Here is a 16,668-nt window from a genome sequence, read left to right as displayed (position 1 = left end):
CCATGGCTGATTCTCTCTCTATACGTTCGAGCTTCACTCCTGTCCCCGGCCCTGAATGTTGAGCTTTGTTATATTTGAACCTGACAGTTTCTGATTATGTCATCTTCAAACACCTTCGCGCGCAAGAAAACTCGACCCAGTAATGAGTGAACGCAACAGGAGTTTGATTTAGCTGCACTGAGCGTCTCTGACGAAGGCCAACGGGAAGGCTTCTCTCACTCTTTGGCTTGTCAGATTCGGTTCATTTAAGTTCAAATTATTTGTGGTTGAAATTAGCAGAGCACAACCTTGTTTTTCTTTGAGAAATAGCTCCCCGGGGCTTGCCGTTGCCTGGCTGCCTTGGTCCTCGGAGGGAAAAAGTGAGATGGGAGGCAGCAGAGGTATGCTAACATCATTACCACGGCTGTTATTGAGCCTTATCTATAACAAAAACTTGTCAAATGTATGAAATGCTTAATTCCTTTGGATTTTCCTGTGGTCAACAAATAGATGGGCACCTATGTGGTTGTCTGTTTCACATACACTTGAAATCACCTGTGTTTGACCAACTGTTTTCATTCAATCCGCCTGCCGTCATAAGACAGAATCATTTAGACCCCATGAGTGTTTTACTATGCGTGCGGTCCAGGGGTGTTTTTATGAGATTTTTTTTTTATGAATGTATGGTTTTGGAAACTGACAATCTGTCAACCCCCGCCTCTCAGCTGTCAGACCGTGACATTTGTCGTTTTCTTAAAACAGCAGGTGGGTTAAAAAAAAAATTTTCTCATAACAAAGCACGTAAAGAAAACTGAAATGACTGAGAGGAGAAGTCTATTGAAAAAAAAAACAAACAAACAAACAAAAAACACAAGATAATCATACAAATAGCTAGTTGGCTCAGACAGTTTCACACATACTACATAGCAAATCTAAGACATTTCTTATAACGAGTGTCAACTGCTGCAGCACCGTATGTGTCAAAAAAACTAAATTAGGACAAAAAAAAAAATGCGATGACTAAAAAAGACCCCAAAAACCCAGCAAAAAAGTAAAAATAGTAAAACTGTTGAATGATATTCACTTTGGCTGAATTTATGCAGCTCTTCATGGCTGAACACCATCACTACCGTCGTTCATTTTTTCACTTCATTTAACTGCATTTATGAACTTAATGTTTGGACTTTTCTTTTTTGTTCCTCTAATTCCCAGATAGAAAAAGAGCAGATTTTTTTTTGGGGTGGGGGGGGGGAAACTGTGGCTGCTGTTGTTCGCGCTCTCTAGAGTGTCCACCCTGCCCAGGAGGAAGATCCGGACTGCCGAATGAAGTGACGGCTCCCATTGCGAGAGGCTGTAACACAAGGGAGGAGGCTCCCAACTAGAATAACAAGACCGCTGTGGATGGCTTTCGTCAGAACCAACCCTTCCATACTCACCTAAATTTGTAACAGTAAAACAACAAAAGTAAATATGAGTTCTTTTCTAATGTAATTCAACACAAGATGAAGGATCAGATGTTTTTACAAGTTTTATCCCCCCCAGGGGACAGTTCTGGGTGACAGGCAGTACTAACGTGGAAGAAACCCAGTCGCCGGGAACCAGACTAGACCGGCGGAGGGCAGGAGACTGAATGTCACCTTCATATCCAACCGGTGGATTGATTCATAGCCTTTGGGGAGCTGTGGGAAATACCTCGGTCTGACAGGAGACACTAAACTAAACAACTAGCATTCCCCCCGAGAGAGCGCCTTAACTGCAAAAAAGCTATGAAATACGGGCCCTTGGCAACTGTTTTACACCCAGTTTTGTTTCATGCAGCACAGCGGGTGGTGTTTGCATTTCAATTGTACCTTACACGACGCGATAAGATTCTTCTCCATGTCCCCAAGTAACCGGCTCAAGTCTAAAAATACCGCCTGACACAGTTTCTCTGTAAAGCATAATTCATCTCATAAAGCCTCGTGTCAACTGTAATTCTGCCTTAATGAGTATCTTGGAGACAGCTATTACTGTCACAAAAATAAACACGGTATGTTGTAGGACATCTGAAAACAGAGATATCCCTCTGGCGTCTGCGGTGCGCAGACATACATTTACTGATATACTGCGCCCATCAGGTACAACATTAAAGCTGCTAAAGGCACTGTCAAGTGTTGTGAATCAGCCAGATCATCTTGGTATAGTCCAGTATATATCCTGCTAGGAAACCTTTGATCCTGGTTTACATGTAGATGTTGAATCAATACTTTCAAGCCACTGCAGAACTAGCCAGTTGGACTGACACAGAAACAGGAAATGTTATATGCTGTTGCACAGAAAGTGTACAATGTGAGACATAAGCTTTGCTTTAGTGTAGGAAAAAAACCTGTTCTTTTTGTAATTAGAGGTTTCTCAAAAAAAAAAAAAAAAAATTAATAAATAATAATAATACTGGCATACTGAACAGGAGCCAAATCTGCTCTCAGTTTTTTTTTTAATGTTTTATATTTTTTCCAAAAATGATGTCCAAGAAGGTACAAGAATCCGATCAGTTTGCATATTGTGGCGGATGAGGAATGTTTAAGAGATTTTGACAGAAATTCTGAAGCCTGCGACAATAACAATGATTCTCTTTTAACAAATGTTAAGGGGTCTGGATCTGTTAACATATATGTCTGACTGATTTCATCTAATTAGTTTCCTTGCATACTTGCCTGTCGCACAGTGAAATTAGTACATCTCATATTCTGCTTTTTTCACCCTGAGCAGTTACATGACTTGACAGTACGGTGGCACTGCACATTGTAAGGACTGTGCTACTTTACTCTGACTTTTTCCCCATGGTACTGACTGGGGCTGTTAGGACTGGGTTCAGCGCAAGTCTGTCGCCCTGGCGATCATTTCAGTCGAAGAAGCATGGGACACAAGGGAAGTACAAGAAACACTGGTTCAAATATTCTTTTACTAGAATGCATTAAGCAGACTTTATGGTTTTTCTAGCAACTTCACTGAAAAATAGTCACTGAAGGTTGGTCCGAATGAAGACTGAGCATCCAAAATCAGATTTATCTTAAACTGGTTCCGTGCTCCATGTTCTTACATGCAGCTCAAACATGTGTCAAGTAAATGCATTTGAAGGAGGATTTGACAAAAAATACAGAAATAAAGACAAAGAATGAGGGCAGTTGCCTTATTCCTTACGTGTTATCACTAAAGTCATGGGATTGTGACAGCCTGTGTTTTGTAGAATAGATTTATTGTTATTCAGTAAGAACTAACAGCTAATCACTAAAACCAAGAGTAAAACCGAGCATGACTCGTTCTGTAGTTGACAAGGCATGCCTGAAATGAGTCGTGTTGTTTTCCAGGAAAGGTCTAGCAATCAGCTTTAGCTTCCATGTCTAATCAGAAAGTGCTGCAGTTTATGAGTGGACACTTAACTCTGTGAAAGAGTCCCGAAAACAACTTCAGCCCTTTCTCAGCAAACACCAACAGCCACGCTCCATTGTAACTGTTGCACAATTGAAAGCAGGCAGTTAAAATCAAATATTTATTTGGAAACAGTCACAGCTTACATGTGGACCAACATGGGTCATTTGATTGTTTAGGTCACCTCCATAAATAACCGTATAGACAGTGACTTATACTTTAACGGCCTCTTGGCTTGTTTTTCTTCGTGTCATACGTTGCCAGAAAAGATCTAATCCCATCGTCTTCGCTGGTCTTGATTTAAATGCAAACTTAAGTGCCATAAAATGTGAATGTGTTATTTTCCAGACCGAGGCCACAAGGGGAACAGCTCTCACCACTCAGCCCTTGGACAATGCAAAGCTGATGTGTTTTGCACGAGATCATTACCAGGTTGTGCCTTATTAACCAGTGCGCTAGCCATGTTCACTCACGTATTAGAATGTTTCACACATAAAAACAGCTGCATGCTTGTGTTCATGCATAAATCACCTCAGTGGAAAAACTGTTTTGAACTCCAAATATCTTTTTTTTCTTCTTCTTCTTCTTTTCATTTCTTTGTTTTCTGCGGATCCGATCACAAAATGACATTCGATTATTGTCCGTGGCAAGAACAGAAACTGTGGGGGGGGGATCTTACGAACAGAAGTTGGACGTCATTTTAATTTAATCAGCGCACAAGTCAATTTGATGCCCCGCCAGTGCGCAGAAGGAGAGTCTCCATAGACTAAAACGAAACTCCTCCAGCAGTTCGACGGTGAAGCGAAACAGAATTTGTTTTCTGTATTTTTCCAGAGGAGACCGCCACACACTGACAGCCCCGCCGTGTGAAATCGGCACTCATCATCTATGCAAAACAAAAAACGAAAGAAAGAAAGAATAAGGAAAAAAAAATTGACGTCTTCACGAAAAGCAATCAGTCCGTGTCTGAAAGGTGGGCACGGTGGATCCGGTTCTCCTGGGGCCGGGATGGACAAACGTCGACGTGAACAGCTATAGAGCTTAAATCATTGGTATGCAGAGTGATATGGCCATATACTGGGTTTTCAGGCTGTCCGCACAACAGTGGCAATGTGGAATGCTCATCATGTTTGGGGGATGTGGGTTAGGAGTGCATGAAAAAGCATATGCAACATTAAGGCTTTATCCACTGAAACTGCTCCAGGAAAACGCAAAAGGAAGAAAGAAGAGGCTGATGTTGAAAGCAAACAATCAGCATTTGTGTTGGATGTGTGCTGGAGCCACTTCCTTTTTTTTTCTGTCAGTAATTCATGCTTGCTCATTGTTACACAAGTTTTTGAATGAAACTGTGCTCATTGACATCGACTGAAAAGGAGGTTACTGCTCTGCCATGTGTCTGCCCATTTACAGTAAAATCAGGGTAGCGGCCTGCACTGAATTGCATGTTTAAACATTTATAGCACAGCTGGAAATGAGGTTGAGTGGGTGTTTACTATGCCTCAGAAAATAGCCTCAATATGAATATTTGTGTAAATTTCAGAAATGGACAGAGAGTGGGTGGAATGAAGTCAGAGGGTAGCCGGAGAAAAGTTTGGTTCCAAGTTTAGGGGAAATGTCAATAGTTAGCTGAAACAGCTCAATATGTTTATTTCTTGCATCTATATTTCATAAACACCAGTTGAAGGCAGTTTATCGCAATGTTTGACCAAACTTAGAATTTGTTTTATTTTGATTTTGTAGCACAAGGCAAAGCAATTTTATTTAAATAGCACTGTTTAAACTTTTCTTTTCTGCACCAAGGCAATTCACGGGGCTTTACATTAGAGGTACCGAACCCTGGCCAGCTGTCCTATATATTATAGCTGTTTCCCTTTTGCTGCTCACTCAGATTAAATGAATCAGTGATGAGCAGGATTCTCCAGCACTTGGAGACTTGCTGTGGAGGCAATGCAGTCATTTGAATTAAGTGTGCTGCAGTGGGAACACATCTAAACCATGCAGGATACTGGGTCCTGGTCATTGTTTTGCATGATTAAAAGGAAAATAAAGCAAGCAAAAAATATTGCATCACAGTGGCAAAGTGAGAAAAAACAATGACAGGTTGGAAAAACTATTTGTTTAGTTATTGCATCTGTTACCAATCAAAGGCAGCTCTAGGCTCATTTTAAAGGAATTTCGCTTTTCTGAATCTTTGTAGTTTTCTGGAAGTTTTTATGTCCCTGATTGAGGGAATTCTATGGAGCGTAGACATTGATTACTGCTTATCCATATTTGGATCTCGTTTTGGCAATGCAGAAAAGGCTTCAACCAAAAATACTTGAGTGGTCTGGAGGGTTGATATAACAATAACTGGTGAAACCTGTATGAAGGCTGAGAGGCTAGAAACAGCATTCTAAGCTAAAATATGTGGAAGTACTTAGCTGTGAAAGAGCGTTACATATTTTCCAGAATTTAGCGGTATCATTGGCGTTCTCTATTCATTCCAATATGCATACAAAACAATTCATATTTCACAGAAAAGTGTATCAGTGCCAAAAGTCATATCCACCATGTTCCTAAATGAGCAGAACATTGTAAAAGTTAAGTAGTTGAAAGAGCAGAAAACGTGTAGAAAGAGTTGCAAATCAAAAAGTTTATGGAAAACTAATAAAGTAAAAAAAGAAACAAAATCTGAATAGTGTGAATGCCCACAGCATTCAGGACAAGTAGAATCAGGACCCAACAGGCCTTCCTTGCTTGGTTTCACATCTTGGCTGTAAAGTGTTATTTATTTATTTTTTGTTCTCTTCCAATTCTTAGGACCGCAGCGTTCTTTACTTTTATTAACATTCCAAGTGAAGATGTGTGAAAAGCCCAATATGAAATTTTATTATTAAAAATGCATCTGCCAGTTATGAGTAATAAAAAGTGTGCCTTCTCATAGGGCTGTATATGTACAAAAATTTGTGTCCTTCTGTTTAATTGCTTGTTTGTTTAATCTAATCTTGAGGGTATATTACCACACACTATAGACTCAAATATTCATAATTCTTAAAACAAAGATTCAGCTGCAGGCTAAAAATGTTTTTTTGTTGTTTTTAAACATCCACTGAAAAAAACAGACACAACAAAACAATAATTTCCTTGAAATTGATCTTTTGTAAAATTTTTTGTATTACATTTTGATTTTTGTTTTCTATGGGTGATCTTTATAATTGAACTTGAGATACGTATACTGTTCTGGGTCAGTATCTTCATGTATGGCTGTGCCCACTGCCACCGTTTCTGCTTGTGAGCTCTGGTTAGGGGTCCAATAGTAGGTTGATGCACCGCAAGCCTCTGGAGGATCCTCCACCTTGAGGTTCCAGAGGCAGCAGCAGCTTCAAATGACTGTTTGCTGCTTTGTAAGGGTATTTTAACAGCTGCTTTCTTAATCTGATGAATGTGTCTAACAGAAACCTTCGTAATTATGCCTTTATCTGTACAAACCAATCTTTGTTCTGAATCAGCCACAAATAAATGTCTGTCAAATATCTAATGTTTTCATATCTTGTCATACGGCAATACACTGTCTGATGATTTTCCTCAGCAGAGAGATCCTTTCTGTTTTCCATATTGCTTGAAACCTGTGGCCTGCTTAATAATGTGGAACATCCTTCCTAAGTAGATTTCCTTTAATTGAGCTCACCAGACAAACTAATCAACCCAGATCTCTGAAATTAATTATAGTGATTCATAATTTGCACAAGATCTTCATGAAAATTAATTATAGTGATTCAAAAAGCCCTGACACACAATACCATCTATAGATTGAAGAAGAACAACCACCAGGAGGAACAATGCTCTTTAACCTCCATCCATCCATCCATTTTCTTTACATTTTCCCTAAATAATTTGGGATACGGTGTATTTCACCAGAGCAAAGGAAGCTGGTCAAAATACTCACCTCTTCTCTTGGTCTTAATCGATGACAATGCAAAAGTTCGCCCATGCTATGTCTTGTTTAAAGGTGATTCAGTGACAGATTTCTGTTTGCACAGGAGAACATGCAGAAAGATCAATCGAACCCAGGACCTTCTTGCTGCAAGGCAACAGCTCTACCAACTGTGCCACTGTGCAGCCACCAGGAGGAACAATGTTCTTTAACCCCTAATTGGTTATTCTTCAGTCCGACTGAAGACTTGGTATATGGTGGCTCTCAAATGTGCACAATCCAATTCAATTCAATTCAATTCAATTAACTGTGTTAGGTACCCGGCATGGTAATGATGCCATAAACAAGTAGAGATAACAGGCAAGACATTCACACAAAATTTAACATGACAATTAATAATACAAAGATAAAAAGATCCATCTGATACAAATATCGAAAACAGCGTAAAACAATAATACATAAAAAAATTAGGTAAAACAGAATATGACTGCATTTGATAGCGACTTAAAGTCAGGGCATTAAATCTACATAAAAAAAAAAAAAAACTCACTGTGGGATGAAGTGTGCTTCAGACTGTTTCTTTCCATATTTCCTACCCGAAAGGAGAAGATTGAACTGTGTGAGGAAATCCGCCAAGATTTGTTTGGCTTTGGATAATATTCTGGACTTTTATAGGTCCATAATGCCATTCATTTGAATCCCAATAATTTTCCACATTCCTTGATAAGACCCTGTAAGCGATTGTTTTTTTGTTTTTTGTTTTGCCAAACCAGCAAAGAAATTAGAAAGTAAGAACAGATTCAATAAAACACTGGGTTCCATGTCGATCATTATTTTTACACCCTTCCAAGCTGGGCGGGAGTTACCTGATTCTGTACTTCTTCATAATAACGCCAGACTATTTTTTCGTTTCAAGTCTTTTCGGGACTCATGATACAAAGTCATAAGTCCCATGATAAATTCATTTATTCTTCTCAATAATGGCCTTCCTCACTTGTTCCGAGAATCGTGGTTTGTTCTTTGGGCATTTACGACAAAGTCTGTGAATTAGCAAATCCTTGCAGAAGATGACGCAGGCGGACACGGTTTTAGTTAATTGGTTTTGATGTTTACAAGCAGTTTAAAAAGCCTCCCAGTCAGTGCAGCCGAAACAATCTTGAAAATGCTGTGCTTTATAATGTTTTAAGTTAAAAAGCGGCAAAAGAAAACTAGTTTCATGAATGTGCACAACCTGAATGTTTTCTTGAGGCACTTTCTAATTTGATTTCACCACGCATTAAATTGAATCTAAGTAACCATAAATAAAGTTTAGTCTTGTGACTACAGTACAGTACATTTCTCCTGATATTTGCTCATTTACATCCTTGAGACCAGAGTTTGCACATAGGGTATAAAATGATCAGGAAAAGGTCCACATCACTACATACATCACGTCATTGTGAAGTAAGTTACCCGTAATTGGAAAATGACCAAACAGGGACATAAGAAAAACTGGGCGAGACTGAATCTGGAGACGGAAGCTTCCAAGAGGCTCACATTAACACTGAGGGAGCTGCAATACTTTCCAGAAGCTACTACTTGAGTTCAGCATGTGATAATGTGGCGTATTCTCTACAAGCCTGGACTAAGGAAAAGTGTTGTGAGACAGAACCTTTTTCTTGTACAGAAAACATCCAAGCCAGGTGGAAATCTATCAAAACCTTCTGGCAAAATGTGTTATGGTCTCATGTAACCAAACTTGAATGTTTAGGCTAAAGCTTCAAGTAATTAGTTTGGCAATGAAACAATTCAACACATGGTATACTGTGTTTTCAGTAACACTATATACTGAAAAATTATGGTGGCTGTATTTTACTCTGTGCTCACTTATTTTCAGATGAAGTTTATTTTGGCCATTAGTATCAAGATTCTTAATCTTAGTTATGATTGAAATATGATGTCAAAGATGATAGCTGAAATGATAGATGACACGACATCTGACATATAATTGAAACAGTGTATGACAAACTTAGGCCACTTCAACACGGATGATTTGAGGTACATCTGTAAAAGTCTTTTTGTCATTTAGTATGCATGTTCACATGGATTTGGCATCTTGAGACACCAGAAACAATCACTTTTGAAACCAGGTTCCAGAGCACATAAATTTGAGAATGCTGGTTTTGTGTTTCCCTGTTGGCCATACCAGCTGCGTCTTGCCACCAACTGGAACGGCGTACTTACTACAGCAATTTTCATTTTTTTGTTTTCTGCTGCATCTTGTCGTGGGTGTGCATATTTTTTCTTAATCTCTTACAAAAAATTACCATGCTCATCTCCGTGAGTACAGAGCCTTAGTTTGAGAATTGTAGTCTAAGTTATGGTGGATCTGAAGTCAGCCTTGAACTTAGCTTTGAGTGCCTTTGGTGTGAGCTGAAGGTCATGACATGAAAACATCATTGAAACCACATTCCTCACAAAAAGTCAACTTTAGACCCTACAGTTTCCAGCTCAGATACGCTTCTCTTAGCACACAGTCCAGCAGCTATACCTGGAAAGTTTGTTAGAACATGGATTGTGTTGACTGCCCGACTCTTACACAACTAGGGCCATTGCCAGGCTACCACTCTCAAAGTTGGATTGAGCCTTTTCACTTGCGTGTCCTTTCCTAGGAAGGCTGAGTATCAAGAGTGATCCCCTGATAGTTAGAACATAGTAAGGCAATCTACCTCCTTACTGGTAGTGATCATATTAGGAACAATCTAATGGTGATTTTTTGTGACTTGACAGTTTTCTTCACCTCCGTCTGCAGTTCCCCACCCAAAACAAAAAGTCAGGGTTGGACTCTGCTTCCCTTTTTGACAAACTGAATAGTCTTCATATGCCATTTTTTTTATTCTGCAACTATAGTAACCATGGTACTTTTGATCTCTTACCTGTCAGCTGCTTGTGGAGCCAAACAATAAAGGATCCTACACCTTATGCTGAGTGTCATTACATTTCACATTTGTTTTAGCAAGGATGAGGATGCTGTTCTCACTGCATAGCCAAGCAGCTAATAAAAAATTCAATGCCAGTGTGGCCACAATTGTCAGATTAAGTTGACACATATCTCGAGTTGAACACAAACTGACCTAAAATATAAACTAAAGTTTTTCTTCCCTTTTAAAGAATGACTTAAAAATAATAAATAAACAGCAGTAGCAGGAGGATCATTACTGGAGATCATCTTCCAAATACATTCTGAATGACAAGTTTCTGAGATTGGTTGAGAGAAAACTTCCATCAGCTTGGCTAACAGCAGATGGCAAAACATTCCTCGCATTTGGAGACTATAAAAATACTATTGGTCTGTTTTCCTTTAACCACCCAGGATGTTCACTAAAACACCTCAGATTCCAAAAAATGGGCACACTTACACCGAGTCCATTCATCACGAACCTCCTATCAGATCCTAATGAAATGTGTCTAAGAATGTCCTTGCCTCTGTATTAAACCAGAGTTTTAGAGAGGACTAAAATGTGTGGTAGAGACCGAGAGGGAGGAAAAAGATTTCACAGAAACTTCCCACTTTTTTTTCTTCCCCTTGTGGTGAGCCGAGTGTATTTTTGCAGCTTCCTCTTCTAACCCCCCAAACAGGAGTACCGTAAAAGGGAGGGAGAAAGTAAAAGAGGGAAGGGTGGCTGGGTGATTATGAGCAAAGGCGTTGTGTGTGGATGCGTGTGTGCGTGTGTGTGGTTATATGGATGTAGAGACGCACGCCTCTCTCTCCTTTATTCCCTCTCTGCTCTTTAAGGGCTTTACCACTACAACCAACATCCCAAAGCAGGCCACTCACCACATTACCTCTGCTCTTTCGTCTCCTCCAAGACCAGTGCCTGGACTCCAGCGGCTTCAAAGGACTTCTCTGGAGGCAAACAACTTTTTAGAAGAGTGATAAATGTTTGGCGTTTGCTTTTGGCTTTCCGGCCAGAGCTACATGTGCTGGGCTGAGCGTTGGAGCTACTATACGGCGCAATCCTCTGTTTCCTGTGTGTGTATGTTTTCTGTCTGCCTTCACACAAAACAGCAGGAGGATAAACTTTCCCCAAGAAGACTCTGGATGCAAACGCAAACAGTAGGACTGGCCAGATAAGGAGAAGTGAAAGTTTTAAACCAAGACTGGAGAAACAGGAGTTGAAACCAGAAGAAAGTAAAGCAGAAGACTCGATTCTACAGAAGCACAGAAAGAAATTTCACTAAAAGAACACACGGAAGGGAAACCTAACTCAGCCACCCTAAATAGGTGGTGAAGGCTCCTTTTTCCCTCACCCCCCTCCCCGCTTCCCTCTTCCCTCCTCTCGCTGCAACATGGGCCACCTCCTCTCTCTTACTCTCATCTACCTGGCCTACCTGCTGACCACAGGGATCGCCTCCCAGCGTCAGCAGCACCGCGTGCAGCATGGCCCTTGCACCTACACCTTTATTCTTCCAGAGGTCGAGCACTGCAAGCCCCTAAAGGATTTCCAGGTGACAAACACGCTGCAGAGAGACTCGCCACCTGAGACCGAGGCGGACAAAAGCCGCTCCAAGGACAGTTTAGCAGAAGAGGAAAGGCCTTCGTGGCAGCAGCAAAAGTTGGAGACTCTGGAGAGCACCATGGAGAATAACACTCAATGGCTGCAGAAGGTAAGATCCCAGAAAGTCTTTCATAGATGGGAACCATCTTGGAGGACATATGATGAACCTATTGTTTTCAGATACATCGTAGATACTGGCATTGTCTTTCTGGTAGCTATTTTAAGTTGTGTTTTCTCGTGATACTTTTCAGACCTGTCATAATAAGAGGCAGCAGTAGAGTACTTCAGGTAAAACTACCCGTGACTGAAGTCCGGTGGTCTGTCGTGTGTCTCTGCCCTTCAGTTCAACTCTTTCATGCGTGTCAATTGACATAACGCTTCAAGTTCTCTTGAAGCAGACAATTTCCTTCTCCTTTTCCTCCTTCTTTCCTATTTTATTTATTTAATAAAATTATGCCTCACTGAGTCCTGCAGTTTTTCATACCAAAGACTGTAAATCAAAGCATTGAACCTCCCCAGAGTACACTATCTTACTACATTTGTTGACAGACCTGTATTATTGATAAGGCTTGGGTTTCCTGGATGCTTCCTGTCTTCACAGTTGGCTCCATCACAATGCTTGGCGTATCAGTGGGTCTCAGTATTTAAAAGCCCCATAAGTCATAACTTCCTCTGCATGCAGCAGCAGTCTGAGAGTATGAAGTTCTGCCAATAATGTCTCGCACAGTTAAAGCCTCTACATGAGGCAACAAGTAAACAGACCATTTTTTTTCTAGTCTGCTTATAAGCCAAAGACAGCCTAAATCTATCCAAATGCAATTTCCACAACACTGGGACATGTCGGCTGTTTATCGGGTAGAGACACATTTGAGTAGGTCTCCTTACAAGACATTTGGCCTTTGCGGTTCTGTTTATCTCCGATTATGGCCGAATAAACTGAAATGATACAAATAGAAGAAGCTTCACAATGGAGTCTGTACAGCTGAAGTCACAGTAAAAGTATTTGCTTGTTGTGGCTCATATTGACAGAGAGGCCACTGCTTTCCACTCATGTCTCTATTTTGGTCTGTACCCTTTGCAGAACATACTGTTTATGGGGCGCACCAACCCCCTGGATAATTGTAAATGTTTGTGTGACAATTTCTTGAGTTACACTGACAGTGGGCAGTTATAATGACTTTATTACACCATTTCAATTAATCACATAAAACCTCACAGATTTGAACACTTTGGCTCTTATGAAGATTTTGCAAGGTAACGCAAATTTAATTTTACAGTCAATCTAACAAAACTACATTCTGAATATGACATTTTTGCGAGCCAAAATGGAATTTTCACAAAAAAAACAACAGTTCTGCCCGACCTTCCCCAGCCAGTAGCTCATTTTCTCTTCACATACATAAACGTGATCACAATGTGAAAAGGTTTTATTTGTAAACGTAAACAAAAAGCTGTATAAAATCTTCCTTCCACTTAACGTCATGGTCTATTCTGTGTTGGTCCAACAAAATACATTGAAGTTTATACAGAAGAGGATTAGGGTCACCGTTCAAAAAAAAAATGCTGAGAATAAAGTCAGAATTTTTTATTTTTTTTTTTCTGTGGCCCTGATCCTCTTCCGTCAGTTTATCTTTGTCAAGTGGCAAAATGTAATAAAAAAAAGTTTAAGGGATGTGAACACACTGCTTCGCACGTTATTGTGCTGTTCTGCTTACATCATCTCTGCTGCCAAGTTTAAAGGCTTAGCTTTCAGAAAATATACCCTGGAGCCATAAATATGCAGCAAGAAAATCATTATGCCACAAAAAAAAAGAAAATCATACATCACATTCATTATAGAAACATAGCAAAGCAGTATCTCATTTTGAAATTTTCCAGTTTAATTCTATTTCTCATTACTGTGGCTTAAAAAAAAAGATAAATATAAAATCATTTGACCAGCTATGACGGAAATATGGCTTAACCTCCCTCCCCCCACATCCAGAGAAAAAGAAAAAGCTCTGCTGACATATGAAGCTCTACAGCCAACTTCCACATAACATCTGGAATGAACACGAGGATTCAAGCCCATCAACAAGTTTCCCCCACCAGGCCAAAGCGATGCATAAATGATCGCACTTAAGGTGGGATTTCCACATAAACATTGCATGACCCCTAAGAGACTCTTTTAGTTATGCACGAGAGTATTCTGACTTTTGACCCCAGACGGCAAAGCCTTTTCAGCACCTCGTGAGGCTCATTAAGCTTATCTCCAAGAGAGCCTGGAGAGAACTGGATAAAATGGATGTGGAAGGGCTTCATCTATGCATGCGTGGGTGGGTGTGTGCGTGTGTGTGTGTGTGTGTGGGTGGGTGTCTCCATGAAACTTTGCACGGTCTCACTCAAAGCTCCCCCGGGGGCCACTACGACCCCTCTCTGTGAGCGCTCTACCCGAGCCCCTTGAAAGGAAACATACCCCCACACATGCAAAATTAGGAGCGCCCACACTAATCCTCCATGTTCTGCAGAGAAATCTCTATGGACTGTATTAATGCTCCAGATTCTTTCTCTTGTATTTCCAAGAAGAGACTCATGTCCGTTTTCTTTAGGGCTAAATCCCAACACACTACCCCCTCATCGTGTCCCCTTGGCCTTCTGCTGCCCTCAAGGGTCAGAAAATGGAATGCGAGTTTGTGTTTGTTGGTGTTTTTTTAAGAGGCTGTGTGGATTATGCTATTTCAGAAATTCTCCAACGAGATCAAAGTGTCCTGAAGAGAATTTGCAGCTTGGGTATTTGCTCTGTCAACATTAAAGTTTGCCGTCAACTGACACCGTGAATTAATAGTTTAAAGAAATACAATCACCAGGTGGCCGGAATTAGAACTAATTACAACAGTTTGACGAGGAAGCAAAATCAATCTTATTATCTTCAGAATTAGTTCACGTTTTGTTGAATCCGTGCAGCGTGATCAGCTAGCGTATTGACAACTGATCAAATACAAAATCCTAGAACTGAAAATATTTGTTACTTTCATTATTTGAAGGAAGTTTTCTTATCAATGTTGGTTTTACTATTTAAAACTTTTTTCCCCCCATTCAATTCCCTTACGATACATATTTTCCCTCATTTCATGGTGATTCAGAACGTCTTAAATTTAGCTTGCAAGCTATTCATGCAGTATCTAATGACGAAGACCTTTGCCCCGGGCTCTAAATGTCTAAATTCTTTTAATCAAAATAAATTAAAAGAAAGACTGTGTGCATTCAGGCTGAAAGCTCAGTAAAACATTTATTACAAATGAGTAATTTGACTGACTGGGTCTTCGCATTTTTCATTTGTGTTCAGACGCAGTTCAGAAAAACAAAAACAAACCGCAAACAAGTTTAACAACTTGCTGAGGCCTTAAAATGATTTCCTCTTGCAAGAGGAAAGCATTACAAGGGATTTAAAAGTGGTAGAATCTTGTTATTGTTGTTACTAGCTGTTTGCAATGATTCTGTTCTTTCTGTGTTTAAATTAGTAAATTACTAAAATTGTTATTTAATATTTTGGTTAAGAAATCTTATCCTGCTAGCTTCGTACTTTGAACCACGAAGTCAAGGAAAAAATTGTAAATAATTGTAAAGTCTTCTTGAACCTTTTTTTAAAGTGGGGTTTTGTGTAAAACTGATTTTGAGCTTTATGTAATGTCGGAGCTTCTTAAAGAGAATGAAGCCCAATTTCAAGATGACAAATTTTTCTCTTAGATTTTATTTGATATATTTTGCAGTTTTATAGCAACTGAAGGCAACAGCAGCGTCTCAGGATGTTTGCAAATGTCGGGACTGTGTCTTGTTCTGGAAGTCTGAGGTGAACAGTCTGATATAAGATGGTTGGTGCACTGTTTTGCTCCTGTACTGTTGACCACCTGGTTGGACACCTGACCCTTCAGTCTCACAAACTATGATTGGTTTGCAATTGTTCAGGCCTTCACTTGTGACTTCTGGAGTTTCTGACAAAACAGTCTCTAAGGACTGATGGGTGGATTTTCTCTGGTACTGAAACAAAGCAAGGCATCTTCTGCTGGGCCAGGCTAAAGCCAAAGAGGTGCTGCAGTATCCCATAGTTTCAGTCTCTCCAGCTGCCTCTTCATTTGACTTCTGCAAACAGATAGGCAGGAGGGGGAGGCAAAGGAAGCACCACCATCTCCCGATTTGGTTGAACACAAAAGTATAAAGGCAGAAAGGTCCATGGCCGAGGTGGAAGACGAAACAAACAAATGTCTGCTTGACTGGCGACAGGAAAGGAGGATGCTGAGCTTGTTCCTGGACTGAATCTAATGAAGAATTTGTTCAGTTCGTTGCCTCTGTCCAGACTTCCATACGTCTGATCCGTCTTTTTGTTGAAGCACATCACCTTTTTGTTCCTCTCCATACATTTCTGATATTGTTCTGATATTTAACATTTTGGTAGGAAGGTGTTTGTGACTTTAAAAAAAACAACAACAAAAAACTGGTCACTGGTCCCCCATATACAGTCCTGATGGTGATTAACAAGATTTGAAAAATAAATGAAAGGACTGAAAAGCAAGATAATAAAGTTATAAAAAATAAAAAAAATCATTGCTGCAACATTTAGCAAATGCAAGCTACCATAATTCACCAAATGATTGTAGGGGGCTTTAGACGGAGATAAGAAAACTTTAGGAGAATGAGCATGTACTTTTTTTTAGTTAGTGATGAAGCTGCCAAACTTAAAATCAATGCATTAAATCAGCATTTTTCAGTGGTGGCATGCTCATTTTAATGCGTCTCTCCATCAGTGACTGCAGTCAGGGGAGGCAAGTGAGGCAGAGCCTCACCTGTCATAAT

The 16,668-nt window shown here is 40.0% G+C and overlaps 2 protein-coding genes across 3 annotated transcripts in view; one reads left to right on the top strand and one right to left on the bottom strand.

Moving 5' to 3' along the window:
- col9a2 (procollagen, type IX, alpha 2) overlaps positions 1 to 16,668 on the bottom strand; it is a 172,585-nt gene that overhangs the window by 44,944 nt on the left and 110,973 nt on the right. The window lies entirely within an intron of this gene.
- angpt2b (angiopoietin 2b) overlaps positions 10,993 to 16,668 on the top strand; it is a 31,726-nt gene continuing 26,050 nt past the window's right edge. Inside the window, exon 1 of the mRNA XM_044138736.1 lies at positions 10,993 to 11,947. Coding sequence (XP_043994671.1) covers positions 11,630 to 11,947 — 318 coding nt within the window. The 5' untranslated portion in view covers positions 10,993 to 11,629. The remainder of the gene's footprint in view (positions 11,948 to 16,668) is intronic.

The sequence above is a fragment of the Gambusia affinis genome, linkage group LG14, assembly GCF_019740435.1.
Source record: "Gambusia affinis linkage group LG14, SWU_Gaff_1.0, whole genome shotgun sequence".
Lineage (NCBI taxonomy): Eukaryota > Metazoa > Chordata > Actinopteri > Cyprinodontiformes > Poeciliidae > Gambusia > Gambusia affinis.
This window is presented reverse-complemented; position numbering and strand designations above follow the sequence as displayed.